At 45.0% G+C, this 20,377-nt stretch overlaps 2 protein-coding genes across 3 annotated transcripts; one reads left to right on the top strand and one right to left on the bottom strand.

Annotated features, from left to right (window-relative positions):
• Positions 1–607: 607 nt before the first annotated feature.
• Positions 608–5,097, bottom strand: LOC118211166 (glucose-induced degradation protein 8-B homolog). Of its 2 annotated transcripts, none has more exons than XM_035388086.1 (5): positions 4,984–5,097; positions 4,010–4,140; positions 3,219–3,415; positions 2,620–2,817; positions 608–1,894 (listed from the first exon to the last, which is right to left on the bottom strand). In XM_035388086.1, exons 2-5 carry the CDS (start codon positions 4,128–4,130, stop codon positions 1,721–1,723), a joined length of 690 nt encoding a protein of 229 aa, XP_035243977.1. In that variant the 5' UTR covers positions 4,131–4,140; positions 4,984–5,097; the 3' UTR covers positions 608–1,720. The 2 variants fall into 2 exon arrangements, with proteins under 2 accessions (XP_035243977.1, XP_035243978.1); XM_035388087.1 differs by having other exon boundaries at positions 4,010–4,137; positions 4,984–5,063.
• A 504-nt stretch (positions 5,098–5,601) lies between these two features.
• LOC118211167 (dnaJ homolog subfamily C member 5-like) lies at positions 5,602–20,327 on the top strand. Its single transcript, XM_035388089.1, has 5 exons — positions 5,602–5,870; positions 14,866–14,997; positions 15,440–15,653; positions 15,998–16,169; positions 16,405–20,327. Exons 2-5 carry the CDS (start codon positions 14,888–14,890, stop codon positions 16,506–16,508), a joined length of 600 nt encoding a protein of 199 aa, XP_035243980.1. The 5' UTR covers positions 5,602–5,870; positions 14,866–14,887; the 3' UTR covers positions 16,509–20,327.
• Positions 20,328–20,377: the final 50 nt, after the last annotated feature.

The following is a 20,377-nucleotide window of genomic DNA, read 5'->3' on the forward strand; positions in this document are numbered from 1 at the left end:
GTGAGTTGAAAAACACTGTGACAGGGAACCAGCTCAGAGCCGGCTCTTGTCATAGGTGACAAGGGCTTTTGCCTAGGGTGGGATCAGTCTGTATGGGTGCCAAAATAAGTCAGTCTACATATTGTGCCCATGATAATTGCATCAGTGACTCATGTCTTTTTGGCTTAACAAAATATAACAATATTTGTCAGTATATTTAAAGAGAGGCCTATCTGGATTCTGTAATCCTGATCTTGTGATATCTGGATCAAAATGGTCATATCAGATACATTCCTCAAAAACTGACTCACAATCAGCAAGATCAGTCTGCTCCCGGATTGCAAATAAGGGATTACAAAATCTGGATGACCTTAGGCCCTGGAATTTAAACCAGAATGAACTGTGATGGACTATTGTGTTTGGCTGTGAAATCTGTGATACTGAGCAGGAGGCGCTCATTAGCTATCACATCTCTTTTTGTTCCGTTCTGTCCAGTCAGCTGGATTACTCCAACATAGGTTTCTATTTGAAAAAAAGAAAACAAAATGACATTGCCAAATGAATTTTGATTGTTTTTTTTTTTTGGTGAACCAGGGTTTAAATTAAACCAACATTCACACATGGAACATTTATTTTTTCAAAAGAATCATTTATTTCATATCTGTAAATCTGACTGAAAAAAAAATGTTCATTACGAACAGGGATGCAGATTATAGGCTCTCTGATCACATTATTGTCTGATAAACAAATTCTAGCATGAAATGAAAAACTTGGACTAGATTAAAAAAATATAAAATAAATCCTAATAATATTGTGATGCATCAACGATTTTTGCACATGTACACAGTATAAACAGTCACCTAACGGTCTTTGTAACAAAAAATACAAGAGTCCAAAATTAGTAATGGAAAGCATTCCAGTTTGAACAAACGGATCATGTTATCTCTCCTCTGTCCCAACCTTTAAAGCACTCATGTCCCTTTGCCTGTCTTAACCTAGTAGCCAGGTCAAAAGCCAACAGCCAATCACAAAATGGCAACCTGACCAGCTACACAAGGCTGAATATTAGAACCATAAAAGACATAACGAGGTAGATTCCTGAAGCTATGTCAGAATGGCCCAGTTTTCGTTTCAAAACATTTTTTTTTTCTTCTGAATTATTCACAGCCCTCTCAAGAACTGCAATATGATAATGAACATTTTTAGGTAGTGAGAGTACAAGTCACTGAATTCAAATGAGGGTTCAAAAAGCCAGCCAGCCTTAAATTGGTTACATGAATCTACCCCGATATCCCTTACCAAAGAGCCTAATTTAGGCTTCAAACATACCATATTATATGTACATGCAGACTCACCTACCCGTACACTCCATGTAAAAATGTAGTGGCTTTTAAATCAACCAGTGTAACTATGTTTTTAAAAAGGCAACACTACATCCAAGAGAGAAAAAAGATGAATACTATTGACCAACCTGGTAAAGAAATTATGTTTTTTGGAACCACTCCTCTCAAAGTATAAGTTATTTTTGTTATTTTTTCATTTTACATCTAGGTCATCACTTTAAAATTATACAGTATACAATTTTGCACAACAGATTAGGCAAGTTCTCTCATCTGAAAAAAGGACAAAAAAGAAAAGAATTTATATATTTATATATAGTCCAGTCAATGACTGATTATAAATAGAAAGTCAGCGTTGAGATGTCCTTGGTGTCTCCACAGTGCACAAGAGAGCCAGGGGTTTACTTGGAGTCCTCAATCGTACCCTTACTCAGGTCGGTCATTTTTGGGTATTTGACTTTCTTCTGGTCCAATTCATTCTGTGCCCAGAGTAAAAGTTTCAGCAGCTTGGCCAGTTTAGGGGTGGACTCTCTGTTCTCATAGTCCAGAACAGCCTGGTTCACCTCGCTCCACACCTGTGGGGAGAGGGGAGGAGCACAGCAACCAATAAAAGTTTTTAAAACATCAACACCAAAAATAAAATTTACTCTGCAAATATATGTATGTGTATATATATATATATATATGTGTGTATATGTATATATATATATGTGTGTGTGTGTGTGTGTGTTCACGATGTGACCAAATGTATCTGGACACCCCTTGGTCTGGGGCTGTTTTTCATGTTTTGGGATAGGCCCCTTAGTTCCAGTGAAGGCAAATCTTAGCGCAATGACATTCCAGATCATTCTGTGCTTCCAACTTTGTGGCAACCGTTTGGGGAAGGCTCTTTCCTTCGGCACGACAGTGCCCCTGGCACACAGTGAGGTCCATAAAGAAATTGTTTAGTCGATCAGTGTGGCAGAGCCCTGACCTCAACCCTATCCAACACCTTTAAAATGAACTGAAAAGCAAAATGCAAGCCAGGCCTGATCGCCCAATCAGAGCCCGACTTCACCAATGCTCTTCTAGCTGAATGGAACCAAATACCTGCAGAAATGCTCCCAACATCTAGTGTACAACACCTTCCCAAAAGGGTGAAGCGTGTCACAGCAGCAAAGGGTGGACCAACTCCATATTAATTCCCATAATTTTGGATGAGATGTTGGATGTCAGATGTCCACATACTTTTGATCATGTAGTTAGTGTGTGTGTGTGTGTGTGTGTCAGTTGGTTTTCATGCCATAAAACAAGCAGCCACCTTCTGCCTCTGCATCATGTTGAGCAGGTCTCCGAAGGGGGAGTCCTCGGGGTTGTCGAAGGCCAGCAGAGCCAGCGTGCGCTCCATCTCAGTCAGGCACTCGCGGCTCTCCTCCCCCTGCTCCGCCAGCTGCGTCTGCGCAAACTCCAGCGCAGCCTCTGTCTCCCGCAGCCGGATCAGCTCAATCAGGTGCTGCTGCTGCTCGTTGCGTAGGAGCAGGTTTAGGGAGAGCACGGGGGAATGAGGAGAAGGGAAAGAGGATGAGGAAGTGTGGGGATAGACGGTGAGGATGGCAAGGAGAGGAAGAGTGTGGATTGAGGACAGAGAGCAGAGCAGAAAGAGCAAGAAGATAACAAGAGACAAAGGGGGAAGATAAGATGTGTAACTATACGCTGCATGTGCTTATTCACACAACAGTAACACAACCAATAATTTAAAGCTTTTTTCAACTGGCTTTCTAATGCTAATGGATGATATATTACCAACACACCACCATTTCATAGCTTACACATAGGTGTTGCACGATGCCGATATCAGTATTGCTCTGCAGTGATATGGGTTTACTGTTGCTGGCTGTTGCCCAGGCGAGGCCCTCATACCTGCAGGTGAAAGTACAGGTAGCGGTTGGTGTCCAGCAGCTCTGGGTGGAGGCTGTTTATGAGGGCAATGGCCTCCTGGATCTGGCCTTTCAGGATCATCTCCCGAATCTTTATCCGCTCATCCAGCGAGTCCAGGTCCACGCTGGGCTCAATGCCGGACTCCATGCGGAACTTCTCCGCTGCTTCCTTAAATCCCTCTGTAGAAACAGACCCAATGACACAAGAACAAGCCTTAGGACAGTACTGCACTAGCATTGTAGCGGGGGTTCCAAAGCATTCTGGGCTCATGACCCCTTCCATGAATCATTAAATATTTTCTGCGATGCACCCCATATTAAAGCGTAGCCTAACAAATATTCAAATGTGCAATTTACTTCAATGGTCCTTTGCACTGTAACCATTTAGTACTAAACTCCAGCAGTATACACCTAAACTTTTTCCCCCTTTCCCAATGTGTTATCTCAGAACCCACCTCAACAGCCCTCATGAACTCCTGGTGTAGGGTGATGGTGTACCATTGTGGCGTAAAAACTAGATAGCAATCACAAGATTTCTGGTTAATTTCCCAAAAGTGTTGCACTGCTATTTTTCCCATGGCTTTGGTACTTAACATTGAATTGCTTTTCAACATTTTCTGCTGTATGGCTAGAAAATATGAAAACCCTGAAATCAAGCATCTTCGACTGAAAAAAAACATTATAAATTAACTTAAGCTAAAATAAACACTCATTCAAGCAACCAAAGCATATGAAAGTTCACTGCGAACGCAAAACATGGCACGTTTCAGTTACCTGTGACAAGGTAATTCATGATGAGTCGGTTCATGTCCGCTCTCTGTATGTGTACGTTGTTCAGCTTGTCCATCCACTCGTCTTTGGTAATATCTTCGGGCTTTTCTGCATAACTCATCATGAACGGTCTGCTAAAATGAAGCGAGGAAACCAACCCACTGTTAAACGCGTTTTTATTGAGAATGCACACGATGAATTGCTTGTCCTCAGCGTCCTCATTTTTAATACCCGTTAATTTTACCTGTATATTTTTTATGTAATGTATGTGTACATCGTATTTTTAATAAAATAGTTTATAGCCACATAGTGATACTGATGCAGTTCACTTGTTAGTTTACGCTGAAATGTTGAAATTTGTCAGGAACAAATAATTCTACAATCTAAATTCATATAAGCTATGCATTTATAGGGTATAACAACTCCCTTATGATAGCCCATTATAATTTAACTATAACTCATGATACGCATTGTCAACCAAAATTGGCTACCCAAATAGTGTTGTTCGACGCATTCGACGACATTGTGATGGCGACGTTGTTGGACTACGTCGTTACGCCCACTAACGTAGCACTGGTTTTAACAGCAGCAACAACAAATTTAGGTAGCTACCTGGCTACCAAACAAGGTTAACAAATCTCAAGAAAAAAAGATAACACCAGTTAGTCGTTATTAAATGCAGCAACGGAAAGCGGAAGTATGTGTCTCTTGGTAAAATTCGCTGTTTATTATTAGCATGCTAGCCAGTTAAAACGCATCAACCTCGAACCGTTTACTCAATTCATAGAGGCCTCGAACGGCAAGCAAAACATTGGAGCCTCAGCGCACACCGCAAACGACACCGGTATTTAATATATTTGTATCCTCGATCTTGCACAAAGAATGCGCTTAAACCGCTCTATATTGTGGATCCGTAATTTTACTTGTATGTCAGCACAAGAGGTAGTCTGTAATCATAGAGTAATTTATAAATATACCTGAAATATTGCTGCTTTCTCTCGGCAGCTGCTGATAGTGCAGGGCCACGACGAGAAACACGCGATAAGAGAGCATCTTCCTGAGCTGAACGAGATTTCAGTATAACTTAACCGCAATTGGTCAGAAGATGCTCTCGAGCTATGAGGTCACGGTTATTTATCGTTGGTTCTCTAACATTGGTAACTGGTTACAGTTAGCACACACTTCACTCTCCGCCAGTTTACGCAGTCTTATTTGTTAGACACAAAATTTTATTTGGCCAAAACACATCTGAATTATACTCGTACAGGAGTTATTCTAAAAGTAGCAATAACCTATATGGCTACTAGTCATTTAATATTGAATATTACTATTAATACAAATATAAATACTTTTTGCTAAAACAAGAAATCTATTTAAAGTCAGAGAGGTATTCATATGTAAAGACATAGTTTAAATGCCTCTGTTTGTGCAGTATTGCAACTGGTATGTAAACCATGACTAGAACTGTAGGTATCGATCAGTATTCTGTACATTTCCATAGGGGGAAATCCACTCAATAAGATGCCCTGCTCAAATGGGAGCATGCACTCAATAGCCCTTCTAAATAATAAAACGAATTGAGATTACAGTATAACTATTAAACGAACAGTTCATGACCAGATCTGGTGCGTGTTCTCGTCGCTGTTAGGTTCCTCGGCCCTCCCACTTTCCCACCTCTGTGTGCGCGCATGTTAATGCGCGAGTCAGTGACCGGGAGCGGAGAAAAAACCTGCTGCAGATTTCTGTGTAATCCCGTTTGGAAACGTTTGTACGTCAGTTATTGGGATGCGATCATAATTTGATGCCGTTGACAAACCAGAATTGTAAACCTACCGAGACCTCGTCCACCAAGCCCGACAAAACGGTAAGATGGACTAATGTATGCGTGCTACAACACAGAAACCCCCTAAATGCTCTTCGTTGCGTTCAGCTAGCTAGCTGAGCTAGCCGTGCCTAGTAGTAGCTAGCTAAAGCGACTTTACCAATATGGATGCTGTTAATGTAGTCTACTGTGTCTTGCTTCATGCAATAGCTGGTTACAGAGATTAGCTAGCTACCCGGTATAAATCTAGACTGTAAAACAGTGCACTATAATCTGAGGTAAAACTGCATATCTTGGGTTTTGGGTGGGATTACAATTCCGCTTTGATATGTCCCCCATGATTTTCAATGAAACTTGTCTTCAAGGCGTTGTATTATGGGGGGCTTTTGGCTATCTAGCTAGTCTAGCCGTCTGGTTTGCTGCCAGTCTTCTGCGCTTGCCTTATGTTGTCGATAGCTATCAATAACAAAATGAAAGGTTGACAGGTTAGTTTAGATAAGTAGTAGCCACGTATTGGATCTTCCTTTGGGGGCGACAAGGCCATTCATTTTAGACAATACTTGAAGATAGCTATATCTATGATATTTCCTCTGACTTTGCTCTGCATGTAGCTGTTAAATACGTAGACATTTGTTTCCTAGCTAGCTGAGAACACGTCACAGGCATCTACCGCGACAGAAAGGGGATCGGGCTTCCGAACCATACATTAGGTTTAATTTAGACTACAGTCACAGCTTCCAAAAACCGAAAATCAAGACACGGAAGTTCACAATGAAAAGTTTATGTCGCATATCGGTGTCAAAGGTGATTTCGACATGATGCATTTCTTCATTGGGAATCCCCGCATAGATGACTATGGCGAAAGTGATCGTACTGGTAGATATATACAATTAAAACATTTGAAGTACTGGACCTGATCCTCCAGTCACGTGCAACTTTCATCATTTATAATAAATAAATCATAATAATTATTACCAAGATAAATAAATACACAAAATTGTTATCTGTAATAGACAATTATCGTGTCTGTAATAGACAAGATCATTCTGTAATTGACAAGGAGGTCAGTATATTTTTCTGGATTTCATTAATTAGTCTAATTAGCCCTAACATTTACGCGGCCTACATTTTAGCCACATTTCTTGATAAGCGCATGAATGATAGCCAAAGTCTATTCATGTGTCCCTCTGAAACGTTTTACTATTGTCTAATCAACGAGTGAACCAGTAATGTTGTATATAGCCAATCAGTTAATTTAGCCAGGGTAATTGGTGGAAACTAAAACCAGTACAATGAAATTCTACGATCGTAATTCCCATCCCTGGGTTATATAAGTGTATGCCCTGTGATGATTTTTAAAAACACTTTACAGAAATCACAGCAACAGATAATCTGTTGTGTCCTTGTTACCGTTGACAGCTACCCTGAAGTCTTTCTAAGTAGCAAGCACCCCAATTAAAAAATGTGCCTTCATTTGTTCCCAAATAATTGGATTGCTGGATTACGTCTTGTAAGAGAGCCCATTGCTATCAGAAAAAACGGTATTGTGTGCTGTTACCAGTTATCTACAGGTGGCTCTTGACTAGCTAGGCAAGTGAGCAAGCAAAATTGCCACTGCTACCAAGTTTGTCTTCTTCACGTTCACTTTCACAGATTGTTTGTGCTGGATCTGGATGGTTCAAGACAAGCATATAGATAACTCAAGTGGACAAGAAAACACTACTAACCCATGCCAGTTTTATTCTTGTCAGCAATCAAATGGTCTAAGCTATAACTCTGGCTTAATCAGTGCAGCCATGCGGGCAGATTTGTACATTATCTCTCTCCCTCTGGTTGTGTGTGGCTGAGCTGGCAGAAGGCCCACCCCTTGGAGACTCCTTCTGTAGGGAACAACTCTGAAATGTTCCGAACTTATATATTATTATATATTATTATCCAAAACCCCAGGCTCTGTGGCCACACCCACTCCTCCCTACACAGAAAAGGGCACAATGCCCCAAAACGTCCTGACACATTTTAGAATAACAAATACAGATAAAGGATGCACAAATTTGGCTATAGTGTGTAAAGGCTGAGAATACCAGTGCATCATAGATATACCTTGGCAAAAATATTTTCTAAATCCTGCATAGTATTCCTTTAATATGCATATCAATTCCCGGCCTGCTATTGGGCAGAAATGAATGTGAGAGGTGGAGCTTTGGGTCTGTTGCCTCTGCTTGTTTCTATATCGGTTCTGCTGCCAGCTGCGCTGCTCTGTTTAGACGGCCCTTGTGTGATGGAGCTGCTCTTTCTTTTGTGGTAATATCACCAGCAGTTCTCTCATTTTCCTGTGGTGCAGAAGGCTGCTTGTGGTTATAGATTGGAGTAGATTGACCTTCATGTTTCAGGCTGCTCTGCCAGAGCTATTAAACACTATTACTTTTGGAAACTGAAAGTGTGTGAGCGTGCGTGCCTGCCTGCGTGCGTGTGTCTGAGAAGCTGTTTGGATTTTGCTGTAAGAGATTACTGGCCCTCATATTCCTTTTTTTCTGGTGGAATCTCAGTTTGCAGAGACATTGTGATGGCTTCCTCTCAAATTCTGGCAGATGCTGTATTTTCATTGAAAGGCAGAATTGATTGGTGCCTCCATTAGCTAATTAATTTGAGTTCCATGGTAGCATTTAGCCTAAAGCCCTGGCCTGATCGCTAACATCACTGTTTGTATTTGTGGCCTGCTGCTGCCATGCCAGATGTATAACAAGCGCTGAAGTATGGCTATCCAGTACCTTGTTTAAAGCCCTCCTCTTAAATTTTGCTCCTCGTTTGCTCCTCACATTGACAATGTCCCTCTGAGGTCATTTAAGTTTTAGCCTGTGAAAGGGAGGGTATCTGGATGTGGAATTTGGGAGGACTGAATCCTAAGCTCAGAGGGCAAGTCCTGACATTCCTCTTTTTCCTTCCCTTCATCCACTCCGTACCTACCTGCCTCTCCCTTCATCCACTCCGTACCTACCTGCCTCTCTCTTCTCCCACTCCGTACCTACCTGCCTCTCCCTTCATCCACTTCGTACCTACCTGCCTCTCCCTTCTCCCACTCTGTACTTACCTGCCTCTCCCTTCTCCCACTCCTTACCTACCTGCCTCTCCCTTCTCCCCCTCCGTACCTACCTGCCTCTCCCTTCATCCACTCCATACCTACCTGCCTCTCCCTTCATCCACTCCATACCTACCTGCCTCTCCCTTCACCCACTCTGTACCTACCTGCCTCTCCCTTCACCCACTCTGTACCTACCTGCCTCTCCCACTCCCACTCTGTACCTACCTGCCTCTCCCTTCTCCCACTCTGTACCTACCTGCCTCTCCCTTCATCCACTCTGTACCTACCTACCTCATCCTTCATACACTCCGTTATGATGCACAATTAGGAATTTTAAAAAAAATTAAGTGCAGTGCAGCCATGATCAAACAGTGTCACTATGGTAATAGGCCACCTTCATTCAAGGGCAGTGCTTTCCTAGAGATCAGCCACTGATCCGGGATCAGTCTCACTGGATTTGGAGTACCCGTCTTCAGCGACTTCCCTGCGTCTGCCTGTCTGGTCTGTGTCTGTGCCTCTGGGTCTGTGTGCTTGTCTGTATCTGTCTGTCTGGCTGGCTGCCTGGCTGGCTGTCCGCCTGTTCTTAGGTCGTACACTGGTCAGAAGGTTGCACAGGAAGTGGGATGACACCAGCAGCTACGTGCGAGAACAGCTTCTTGCAGCGTGAATGTGTGAAGTCTGAGTGTAGCGATGGGCGAGTTCCTCATTCTGTGATGTCACAGAGAGCTTTTCCTTTTTTAATGTGCTTCTTCAGTCCCCATATTTGGGAAACTCCGGTGTATCAGAAGGCCCAGGCGTATCTGTCCAGCTGTCCAAGTTCTCGCTGAGCCTCTTGTCACTGTAGCACTTTTCCCCCATGGTTTCATGCTGAGGTTCCGCGCATCGCAGAAAGGTTTGTGCACGGAGGTTGCCGGTGAATGCAGCATGCGTGCGTACGCTCGCCGCTCTCGGGGGATCCCTGAGACGGATTGAATTTTCCCGGGCGGGTTTAATGACACCATTATGGGGATGTGCTGACTGTATCGAGGCGGGCTCATTGGGTAACTGTTCCACTGCTGGCCATCAGAGCTTCTCTCGCACTTCACAGCAGTCTGGTATCAGCCAGAGCCTTATATGGCATGGCTGACACTGGATGGAGAGGAGATAGCGGTATTGGGTAACCAATATTCATGTTAGCGGATCATTTAAAAGGCACTTCTGCTCTTAAGTGATGTGCTGTACCTGGACTAATTCAGGTGGAAGGGAAACGCTCAAAGTGTGAGCTACATAAACTGCTGTAGGTAAGAATGCCTGCGGACCTTAACAACTGTGAGCGTACTTTATTCTCATAGCCTAATTATAATAATCTTAAAACAAGATTTCATTACTCTTGGAAACTGGAAAACGAAGTGGTTTAGTTTGGTTGAAGGCTTTTTGAATTGAAATAGTTTCATTACTGTAAATGGAGTTTTGTTTCAAAAGAAACGTTCTCTCACATGATCTTAACTTAATGAGTGTCTGTGGCTTGGGTCGCAGTGGAGTTTTTCACGGCCTTTGTCACTTATCGTGATGGGAATGGAACAGCCAATAGAGAATGAGTCCATTCTGATGTCACCTTCCTCAGTGCAGTGTTATTTTTTTTGTCACATAACCTCAAAGTGCAACCTGCTGCTGTTGGTTTTCACTGTTTGCATGAGGAGCACATGAACTGCTAATTTGATAATTTTAGGAGCACACTAATGCATCCCAGTTAGTAGATGTGCTCCTAAATTATATTTCCATCACACATCAATTTTCAGGAGCAAATGGTCCTAAAATGGGAGCACTGTAGACCCCTGAGTATAGCTAAAGCACTTTCACAGTCACCACTAAGCAGGATTGCTGGTGTATTGAAGAGTGATTTAAGGCTTTTAAAAAAAATATTTAAGGCTGGGTCAGCCTTCTGCCCCCCACCAGGGAACAGCTTGTCGCCCTTCCTCCCAAACCCACACCTCAGCTCCACGGATTTGTAGTAAAAGAGGTAAAATCGGTCCAAAGGAGACAGTGCAGCTGTTGGCTCTCCCCCTCACACCCTGCTTCCCCTGATTGTCATTCATGGCCTCTGATTGGCTGTGGTGTCTCCATTGTGATGTTGATGGACAGAGGGGAATAGATCCTTGAGCAGAATGGGGGCAGGGCATAAGTGACCACTGGCCAGTGGCGATTGCACTGCAGTGTGGGCCCGCCTGTAGCCCTGGGGGAGTTTTTGTTCTCAGTGGAGCATATGGACTAGGGAGGGGAGCCCCCATGGCCTTTTGTTTTGGGTAGTGCAGGGGGGTCTGGTCTGTTGCAGGGGGTTAGGTCTGTTCGACTTGTCCCGGGACATCTGCTTCCGTTTGCGGGGCGTGAGGTTTGGGTAACGGTGCTCACATGAGCGGTGTGTCCGCCCACGCACTCCAGCTGGTGGTCAGCTACAGCACACCTGAGGCTAGTTTCCCCAGCCAGCGTACTGACCCAGGATGGCAGTGTGCTAGTCTAGCCTAGCTAGCTGCAGAATTAGCCTCACCCTTCATTTGGTCAAGCTGAAATACACACCTTTTGAAGGGTTATAAAAAAGACACAGCCAGGAAAGGTCTTTCACCACTACCAGCTCAAGACAGAATGAACACGGTCTTTCCGTACGTTCTGTGGAAACAATTGCGTGTTGTTTACGTACGCGAAAAGTGCAGGGCGTGTAAAAGATTTGGCGTGCGATTTTGTTGGTGAACATTTCACATTCCACCTCGGCCCCTCTCACCTAACCCAGTTTGGAAAGTGCAGGCTTAACAGGATCAATACTAGCAAGCGTGACAGGAGGGGTGGTGTGTAAAAGATGAAGACTAGAAGGCACCAGTGAATTTCATTAAGCCCGCTGAAAATCTGGGACCAGATCTCACGGTAGGAGTGCTGATCTAGGATCAGGTCCCCCCGCCCTCCTTATCCTAACCTTCAAACTCAAAGCTGATCCTGCATCAGCGGTGCTTCCCTGAGAAGTGTTATGAGTGCAAATGTGCCATTGCTGTGGAGGCCAGATGAGGGCCATCCAGGCTTTCCTGCTTGCTCTGCCCCTCTCCTTAGTTTGGCTGTTTAGTTGTATTAATTAGGTGGCTGGTGTGCTCTAGTGTATGTTGCTGCCTGCCTTTGATCATATCTGTGTGCTGCCAGTGTCTTGCCTGAGTAAAATACGCGTAAAGCTGTGAGATTGAGTGCTGTTGTGCTGTGCACAGTGTTGCATTGCAACGTTTCATAATGTTTAGGCTACTGGAGGACACTGTTGTATGCAATTTCCTGTAGAGCTGGAACCAGGCTGGCTCATTATACCTCTTTCCCTCTGCATAGCGGGAACCAGGCTGGTTTATTATACCTCTTTCCCTCTATATAGCTGGAACCAGGCTGGCTTATTATACTTTTTTCCCTCTGTATAGCTGGAACCAGGCTGGCTTATTATACTTCTTTCCCTCTGTATAGCTGGAACCAGGCTGGCTTATTATATCTATCTCAGTGTCAGTGTTGGAGGTGCCTGTATTTGCTGTGTATGTGTGCAGACCTTCCTGTGTTGCTTGTGGGTATTTTAAGTGGTGGAGTGAGTGAGGCAGGCTGGGTAGAAGGAGGCCGCAGGGTTGGGTGTGACCATGGAAACGCTGGTGTGGTCAGACACGTGCCTTGGATCTCAACCCGCTCCGCCCTTACTGACCATCTGCGCAGGATTCAGATGTCCTGGTCCAGACTGACACAGGCACACACACACACACACACACACACACACACACACACACACACTGCATCGCAGTGGCTGAATACTGAACCCTCTCCTCCTCTCTTCAGGAATCGGCCTGCTTTCCAGGGGTATTATTCTCTCCATCCGCCAGCACAACAGCCTCACTCTTCTCCATCTGAGGATTACTAGAGACATTTTCGCCATCTGTCCCTTTCATGATAAGAAAAGAGCGTGAGAGACTTAGAGTTGGGAGAAACAGAGAGACAGGAAGCGAACTGAATTGAATTTACTTGAATTGATTGCACTGAATTGGTTGGCAGGATGTTGAGGGGTGGAGTGTAAGGCCAGCCTTGGGCCAGCCATTAGCCGGGAAACCCAGACGTTCACAAATCGGTATAATAACAGTCCTGGACCCAAACCCATGTACTGGCCTTAACACTAGTTTTACTGCATTTACTTCTCAGTTTCCCACCAAGGGAACTGGGGTCTTCCACTGAGCCTCAAGCTTTCACCGCCCATAACCTGCAGAACAGCATCACTCACTGCAGCAGGGCAGAGCTTGAGCCTGGCACAGCTGTTCCAAACGGGCGAAGCCCATAGCCTGTATGTCATGCCAATACCTCGCTTTAGATGAGCTGAATATAGGCAGGCCAGTCTGCTCTGGAGTCCTGCTGTTGTGTTTGTATGTTACACTTCGAGGAGGGGGGGGTTACCCCACATGGTACCGTAAAGGTTATTCTCCCTGCGGTACGGTCAGACCGAGTGATTCCAGAGCCTTCTTTCTCCCATTAAATGAGGTTTAACAGTTTGTTACTGTCGGTCAGAAGCGCGGTGTCAGGCTCATGATAGTACTTGTGGTACTACAGACTGGACCAGGCTGCTTAAGACCTTATGAGCCTGATGGAGAAGCTCATAATCTTACTGTGCTTATAACCTTGCAGTACTGAGGGATCTCTGGGGACATGCTTTGCTAATTTCAACAGTGGTTAGTTACTTCTTCAGGCAGCTCATGATCTTGTTTCGGTGGGGTTCCGATTAGAGATGGCGGTTCGGTCCAGCTCATCCATTAGCCTGTAACGTAATGCTGTCTACTGCTCGCTTCCCCTTTCCAGCTGCATTAGAGATGCAGAGTGTGGAGACTGAGAGTGGTGTCTGGATGGAGGCTGTGAGAGCTGTCTGGGTGAAGGCTGTGAGAGGTGTGTTGTAGAGTATCAGTGTTGGTGTTGGTGTCATTCTGCAGGCTGTGACCGTGTGACCCCAGCCGAGCAGCTCCAGCTGGCTTCACACCTCCTCAGTGAGACAACCTGCTAATTTAATTTCCCATTTACAGTTTCCACTCCTCCAAGGCCAGCATCGCATCAGAGCTGCGCCTGTGCCCCAGGAGGGGGCTGAAGAGTGAATATTCTAAGCATGTGTATGCGCTGTGTCAGATTAACACTGTCTTACCCTGTGCTGCGGCCTGGAGCCAGAGCCTTTCCAAAGGCTGAAGAAGTTGATCTGGTTTTTTGATTTTTGATTTGATTAGCTAGAAAGAGTGCAAGAGTTTTCTAGCCAGTCAAGAGGTGCAGGAGGAGTTGGATTTGATTGGTTAGTAGGTGGAGTTAGATTTGATTGCTTAGAAGAGGGTGCAGGTGGAGCTGGGTGTGATTGCTTTGTAAGGGGTACAGGTGGAGATAGATTTGATTGGTTAGTAAAGGGTCATCTTCGGCGTGTTTTGACCCTCTGCTCCTATTTTTCACTGCACAACAAAATGCTCAGAATTGAGCAGATTGCGGATGAGCTCCGTCTTCTGTGACGTGCTTGTGTTTGCGGGTGTTCTGTGGGGTAGGTGCATGCCGACAGGCAGCAGGGACCGATCTCCTTAGCCTGCCTGCCACAGATTTTATGCTCCTGGGTTTGTCTGGCAGGGGCGGCACACGGCTTTGGCACAGAAATAGCCAGCTCGGTCATCACTTACTCCACAGTGTGGAACATGGCGCTAACTTGCTAATGAACCGCAACACCTGCTCTCAGATTACACTACACCCCCCCCCCCCCCCCCCTCTGAGGGTGGCGGTGGCTTCAATTTATATTTTAGTTTAATTATTATTTTTTATATTGTTTTTTCAAGTGAATATACCATGGGAAGGCAGACTTGTTTATGCTGTAGTCCTTTATTGCTTTCCTTCTCTCTCTCTCTCTGCACCTCTCACCTGGTTGGACGTGCTGTTTGTGACATCATTATTGTGTGCTGGTGTTTTCAGATCACTGAGGACGTAAGGCGTCATGGCTGAACAGCAGAGACAGCGCTCCCTGTCCACGTCGGGAGAGACGCTCTACCATGTGCTTGGCGTTGAGAAGGTGGCCACACCTGAGGACATCAAGAGATCCTACAGGTCCGTAAGATCAGCCCCACCTGTAACTGCATCAACCCCTAATGCTCCCCCTAGATGTTATTACCACTCAAATTCTTCACTGCTTTCTACTTTTGTTGTATGCCTCTCTACTGCCCCCTAGCGCCAATTTCTAACCCTCACATCCCACACTGCAGCACCCCGCCTCCCTATTCCATACTGCTGCTCTAGGGTGTTTCCTGGCTCATAATGAAGCAAGGCTGTGACCCTCTTGTTGGCAGTGTACGGAAGTTCATTTATGAGAACAAAACTCATGAGCCAATGGAGATATTCCATTGGCTCACCCCTGATGCATAAAAAGCCATTAAAATGTAATAAATACCAGTGATTAAGGCATGGGCCATGAGCTTAGGTCAGCGATGGATAAACTGGTGTAATGCCTGTACCCCCCCTTACCCCCCCCCCCCCCCCCCCCCCCCAACAGGAAGCTTGCACTGAAGTTTCACCCGGACAAGAACCCGAATAACCCAGACGCAGTGGAGAAGTTCAAGGAGATCAACAATGCCCACGCCATCCTCAACGACCCCACCAAGCGCAACATCTACGACAAGTACGGCTCTCTGGGCCTGTACGTGGCCGAGCAGTTCGGAGAGGAGAACGTCAACACCTACTTCGTCCTGTCCAGCTGGTGGGCCAAGGTGAGCCAAGCTTATGGAAGGAAATATGAAGTGATCTGTGTACTGGTACAGTGTTTAAGCTCCCTTAACTCTTCTCTCTCTCTCTCCCTCTCCCTCTCCCTCTCCCTCTCCCTCTCCCTCTCTCTCTCTCTCTCTCTCTCTCTCTCTCTCTCTCTCTCTCTCTCTCTCTCTCTCTCTCTCCCTCTCTCTCTCTCTCTCTCTCTCCCTCTCTCTCTCTCTCTCTCTCTCTCTCTCTCTCTCTCTCTCCCCCTCTCTCTCTCTCTCTCTCTCTCTCTCCCCCTCTCTCTCTCCCTCTCCCTCCCTCTCTCTCTCTCTCTCTCTCCCTCCCTCTCTCTCTCCCTCAGGCCCTGTTTGTGTTCTGTGGCCTGGCCACAGGCTGTTATTTCTGCTGCTGCCTGTGCTGCTGCTGTAACTGCTGCTGTGGGAAGTGCAAGCCGCGGCCGCCGGAGAGTGAGGAGCCGCAGTTCTACGTGTCCCCCGAGGACCTGGAGGCACAGCTTCAGTCTGACGAGAGAGGTCAGGCCCCGCCCGCGCCGCTCCGGCCCCGCCTCCCTCCCTCCCAAAGCTCCACCCGCTCCGTTGCGCCTGTTTGACCCCTGAAACCCCCGATTTGTAAAATATGTATGAGGAAAATTGATTTGTAAAATTAGGGCTGTCAGCAAGTACGTACTATTGTGCACATGCGCTTAATTAGGGGATTGAGCTCTGACACCTGTGTGTGTGTGTGTGTGTGTGTGCGCGTGTGTTACAGAAAGTGGAGAACCCGTCCTTGTGCAGCCTTCCTCGGCCACAGAGACAACCCAGCTGAAGGACGGCCACCACGCCAGCTACTGGACTGACCCAAGCTTCAACTAGGCCCCTCCTGTACGAGGAGGGAAACCCCGGGGCCAGCGATTGGAGGAGTAGAATGCCATGTGACAACAAAGAAACCAATCCCAATTTTCGAAAAGCACCCTTCTGCAATTAATGCAGCCGATGTGAGCGTTTGTTCAGGAAAAGAGAAAGAGAGAATCTGTAAAACTTTGACCTACCAGAGCCCTCCCCCCTCCTTCCCCCACTCACACACCCCAACCACACCGCATATCGTCCTGCAGAATGTGCGATTCAAACACATCTTGGGTAGCTCATTTTGTTTCTATATGTCACTTTAATGTGCCGTTGTAGTATTGAGATGTCTGTACATATGAGTATCCCATGTGAGTGTGCTTTCTTTGGGTCTCGGTAGACTGCTGCTTTTAATCGTGTTCAGTAAGAGGACTTTGTACTGGCATCGTTCTCTGGCACTCCTGCCCACCATGGTTAGCCTTTTATTTTACCTGTATGCCCCTCCCCCAAAATCCTGCCATTCCCTGCCCCCGCCACTTTATTAGCCTTTTCTTTTGCTTGTGTGCCCCTCCCCCAGAACCCTGCCCCTCGGGGACACTGAAGGGTGCACGTGTGTTTTTGTGTACATGCCTGTGCGTGTTTGTGCATGTGTGCCTCGACTACTGCCCCTCATAAAATATCACTGTGCCAACCGGTCCTTTCCTGCCCTTGTGCCCTGTGCCGTTTCGCATGGTCTTCTCAGACTTGGTGTTCACGTGTTCACCACTTTGTCTTCTGGGATGGGCTGCCAGTCCCACGTTGCTCTTAGCCGTTTGTGCTGGTGCTCTGCACCTCCCAACTTCAAATGAGGCTGACGGTGTGTGCTGTATGGTCGGTTTGAGCCAGGTCCGGGTCACGTGGGTTTCTCCGGTTTGTGCATTACGTGAATTTTTTCTGATGGGTTTTTTTTTGTGTGTGACAGGACAGCAGCAGTGAGGACAAACTGCCTTGTCACGCCATCAAGCAGTGTCCACACTGAGTTCTTTAGCGAGTGCTAAACGTGCACTACCACAGTACGGCCAGTAGGGAGTGCTGTTGTTTAACGGTTTGGAGGGCTGTCACTCATCCTGAGTCTCATGTTTTAGCAGACCCTTCGGAGGCTGCTGCAAAATGACCTCACTGCAGGCTGACATTTACCTGGGAAAGATCAAGTAAAGCAGGCATAGGAAGTAAAAACAGCGAGAGGAAATGTGAGCTGGCTTGATGTTTACATGCGTGTTTGTGTGGCTTTTTAGTAGACAGACTCAACATTAAGGACAGGTGTCATCCACCTGCTACCACACATTCTCATTACAGTGCAATAGCCTTGTGTGGATATTATATATGTGTTTTCTGGCATAGAATCTCCCATAACTGTGAGTAACAACCAGAAGAGCAGAACTTTAAATGCTTCACAAGTAAATAAATGTTGTTTTTTTAAAGCATTCATTGCTAGTAGTGATTTTATTAAAAATGTATTTATTTACTTATTTGACTATTGTGTTTAGATCTCAAGTTTTGATCTAGATCTATGGCTTGGCATCACACTTCCCCTCTCTTCTGGTCTTCTCAATAACACTAGAACTCCAAGCATGCCGCACTCTTCCTCTCATTTGAAGCACTCGCAGTTAAATTCAGTGCAGAAACCTATATGTAAATGTTGCAATTATTGTGTTCAATGATGGGATTAATTGCTGTGTGCTGTTGTAGAGCCTACTTGTGTGGCACTGTCCTGTCACTGTCCCCTAGTGGCTGAGAGAGATCTGTGCACCCTGAAAAATGTCCCATTTGGACAGGCCAATTTTGTCTCGGGTTTGCCAATTAACTACAGCTTTGTCAATGTCCCTGGGGCCATATTTTATACAGGAAATTAGCGGATGTATGATGTGAAATGAAATCAACTGTAACCACTGTCACACACGGGATTGAAACCTATAGCCTCAAGGTTCCAGATCTTAATTTGCTATGCCACTCTGCTGCCCAATCTTCCTTTATTAAGTATTATTTTGAAATGTTTCCAGGTATATTCACAGCCCTGAATATACCCCGAAATAGGCCAGTTTTTGTGAAAATCATAAAAATCAGGGTGATTTTAGTATTGTGGTTTTGCATTGCGTCTTGTGTGATGGTTTTTGCGAATTGGAGTGTTCTGATTGTGTTTGGTGTTGCGGTGCTGTTTCATCACGGTACCAGGTGGCAGGTTCTGGGAGTCCATTTCAATGCATGCCACACGACAGCTTTGGTTCTGTTCTGCTAGAATACCATGGCTGGTGAACATTTTTTATCTTTTTTAATGTGTGTGTGTGTGTGTGTGCGTGCATGTGTTTGTATGTGCATGTATGCATTTGTGTGTGTGTGTGTGTTTGTATGTGCATGCATGTGTGTGTGTGTGTGTGACTGTAGGACACGGGGGCGGAAGCCTTTTGGTCCACATGGTTTTGGCTGTCTAGTACCTTTCTGCAGCATGAAATACATCTTTTGCAGTCCAAGTTTAACATCAGCATTGACTGGGTTTTTATTTTACCAAAACACAAATTCCATTTCCACTTCTTACTGGTAAAGAGAACCTCTGCAGCTCCTTCTTTGAGGGGTTCATTGCAGCCTGTCGTAACTCTGCTTTTTAGCTGAGTGCAGGGCAGCCAGTGACAAAGCATTTTATCTGTTAGCGTGTGCACTGTTACATATTCCAGTAAGAGGACTGGAGAGCCTATCCATACCCTCTCTCTGAGAGCTGTATTTCATTTCAGCGATTTGTGTTTCTATGTAAATACAATATGGATCTACTATATAGTACTTGGTACTCTATAGTACCAAGTACTATATTTTGAGATTTATCCCCCTTGCCAGCACTGTGCTAGGAGAGAAGACAGTCTTGTTCAAACTGAAATCAGTTCAAAGGCCTCTTCCAGCAGGAGTCAATATAGGGTCTCCTCCTCCTATGTCCCTTCTCTGACTCTCACAGAGCTGATCTGGGATCTGCCAGGCAGTGCCACTTTATTTTTGATGCATAACAACAGGTAGTACATGAGGAAAAAAACTGTTCACCCACTACAGTCCTAAGCGAGTACCGTGAGCTGTTTTTAGCAAACCATCTGCTGCCTACCTTTTAAAAATCTTTTCTTCCCAACCATTTTTGTGCAGATTTTGAATGAAATATCTCCTAAATAATATGCAATGAAATGAAAAAGCAAGTACAGTAGACATGAACATGGCCATATTTCACAGCGCCCTCCCGCATTGTGCTCCAGTGGACGTTGATGCCAGTGATGTGCCAGTTTTAACCGTTTATTCTGATGTCTGAGTGCTCCACACCTGCAGCCCCTCTCCTCCCCCAAACCCACCCCCAGTCAAACTGTTGCCAGTTCGGTCTTTTATTGGAAAATCCTGTCCCAAAATATTCTCACTATGGCTTCTTTGAGATGTTGGAAAATGCTAATTGTTTTGAGTGAATGCATTGTTTGTTTGGAATTGTACAGGATTACTGAGGTCAAGAAGTTGTCTTTTAGAAACTTAAAAACATATGACAGATATACAGTATCATAACAGTGCTGCATTAATATGATGCATATAATTTTATTTATTTTTTGTTTTTAATGAAGGACTATAGTTTTAAATGTATGTAATTTAGATGTGGCCATTAAACAATGTACAAAACTGGATTTAATGGTTGAGGTCTCTTGTACTGTACATATACTTAATTATGACGCAGTAAAATAAAAAAATAAAAAAACTAGTTTTATGTTTTAGCATGTTGACTGTATGTCCGAAGGAAAATGAACATGGGTAACTTATCTGATTTGCTGTTGTAAAATAAATGTTTCTGAACATTAACATGTTTTGTATGTGAGCTTTTTTGTGCAGAATAAGCTTGTCTCTTTCCA

This window comes from Anguilla anguilla, chromosome 13 (assembly GCF_013347855.1).
Source record: "Anguilla anguilla isolate fAngAng1 chromosome 13, fAngAng1.pri, whole genome shotgun sequence".
In the NCBI taxonomy this organism is placed as follows: Eukaryota; Metazoa; Chordata; class Actinopteri; order Anguilliformes; family Anguillidae; genus Anguilla; species Anguilla anguilla.

What these genes read in the sequence shown, in the direction of transcription:
- LOC118211166 (XM_035388086.1), bottom strand. Translation starts at nt 4,130, where the DNA reads ATGATGAGTTATGCAGAAAAGCCCGAAGATATTACCAAAGACGAGTGG. An exon ending in CATGAATTACCTTGTCACAG is followed by an intron (nt 3,416 to 4,009) that starts GTAACTGAAACG and finishes CTGTTTCTACAG; the next exon opens with AGGGATTTAAGGAAGCAGCG. An exon ending in ACATGATGCAGAGGCAGAAG is followed by an intron (nt 1,895 to 2,619) that starts GTGGCTGCTTGT and finishes CTCTCCCCACAG; the next exon opens with GTGTGGAGCGAGGTGAACCA.
- LOC118211167 (XM_035388089.1), top strand. Translation starts at nt 14,888, where the DNA reads ATGGCTGAACAGCAGAGACAGCGCTCCCTGTCCACGTCGGGAGAGACG. An exon ending in TGTCCAGCTGGTGGGCCAAG is followed by an intron (nt 15,654 to 15,997) that starts GTGAGCCAAGCT and finishes TCTCTCCCTCAG; the next exon opens with GCCCTGTTTGTGTTCTGTGG. An exon ending in GCTTCAGTCTGACGAGAGAG is followed by an intron (nt 16,170 to 16,404) that starts GTCAGGCCCCGC and finishes CGTGTGTTACAG; the next exon opens with AAAGTGGAGAACCCGTCCTT.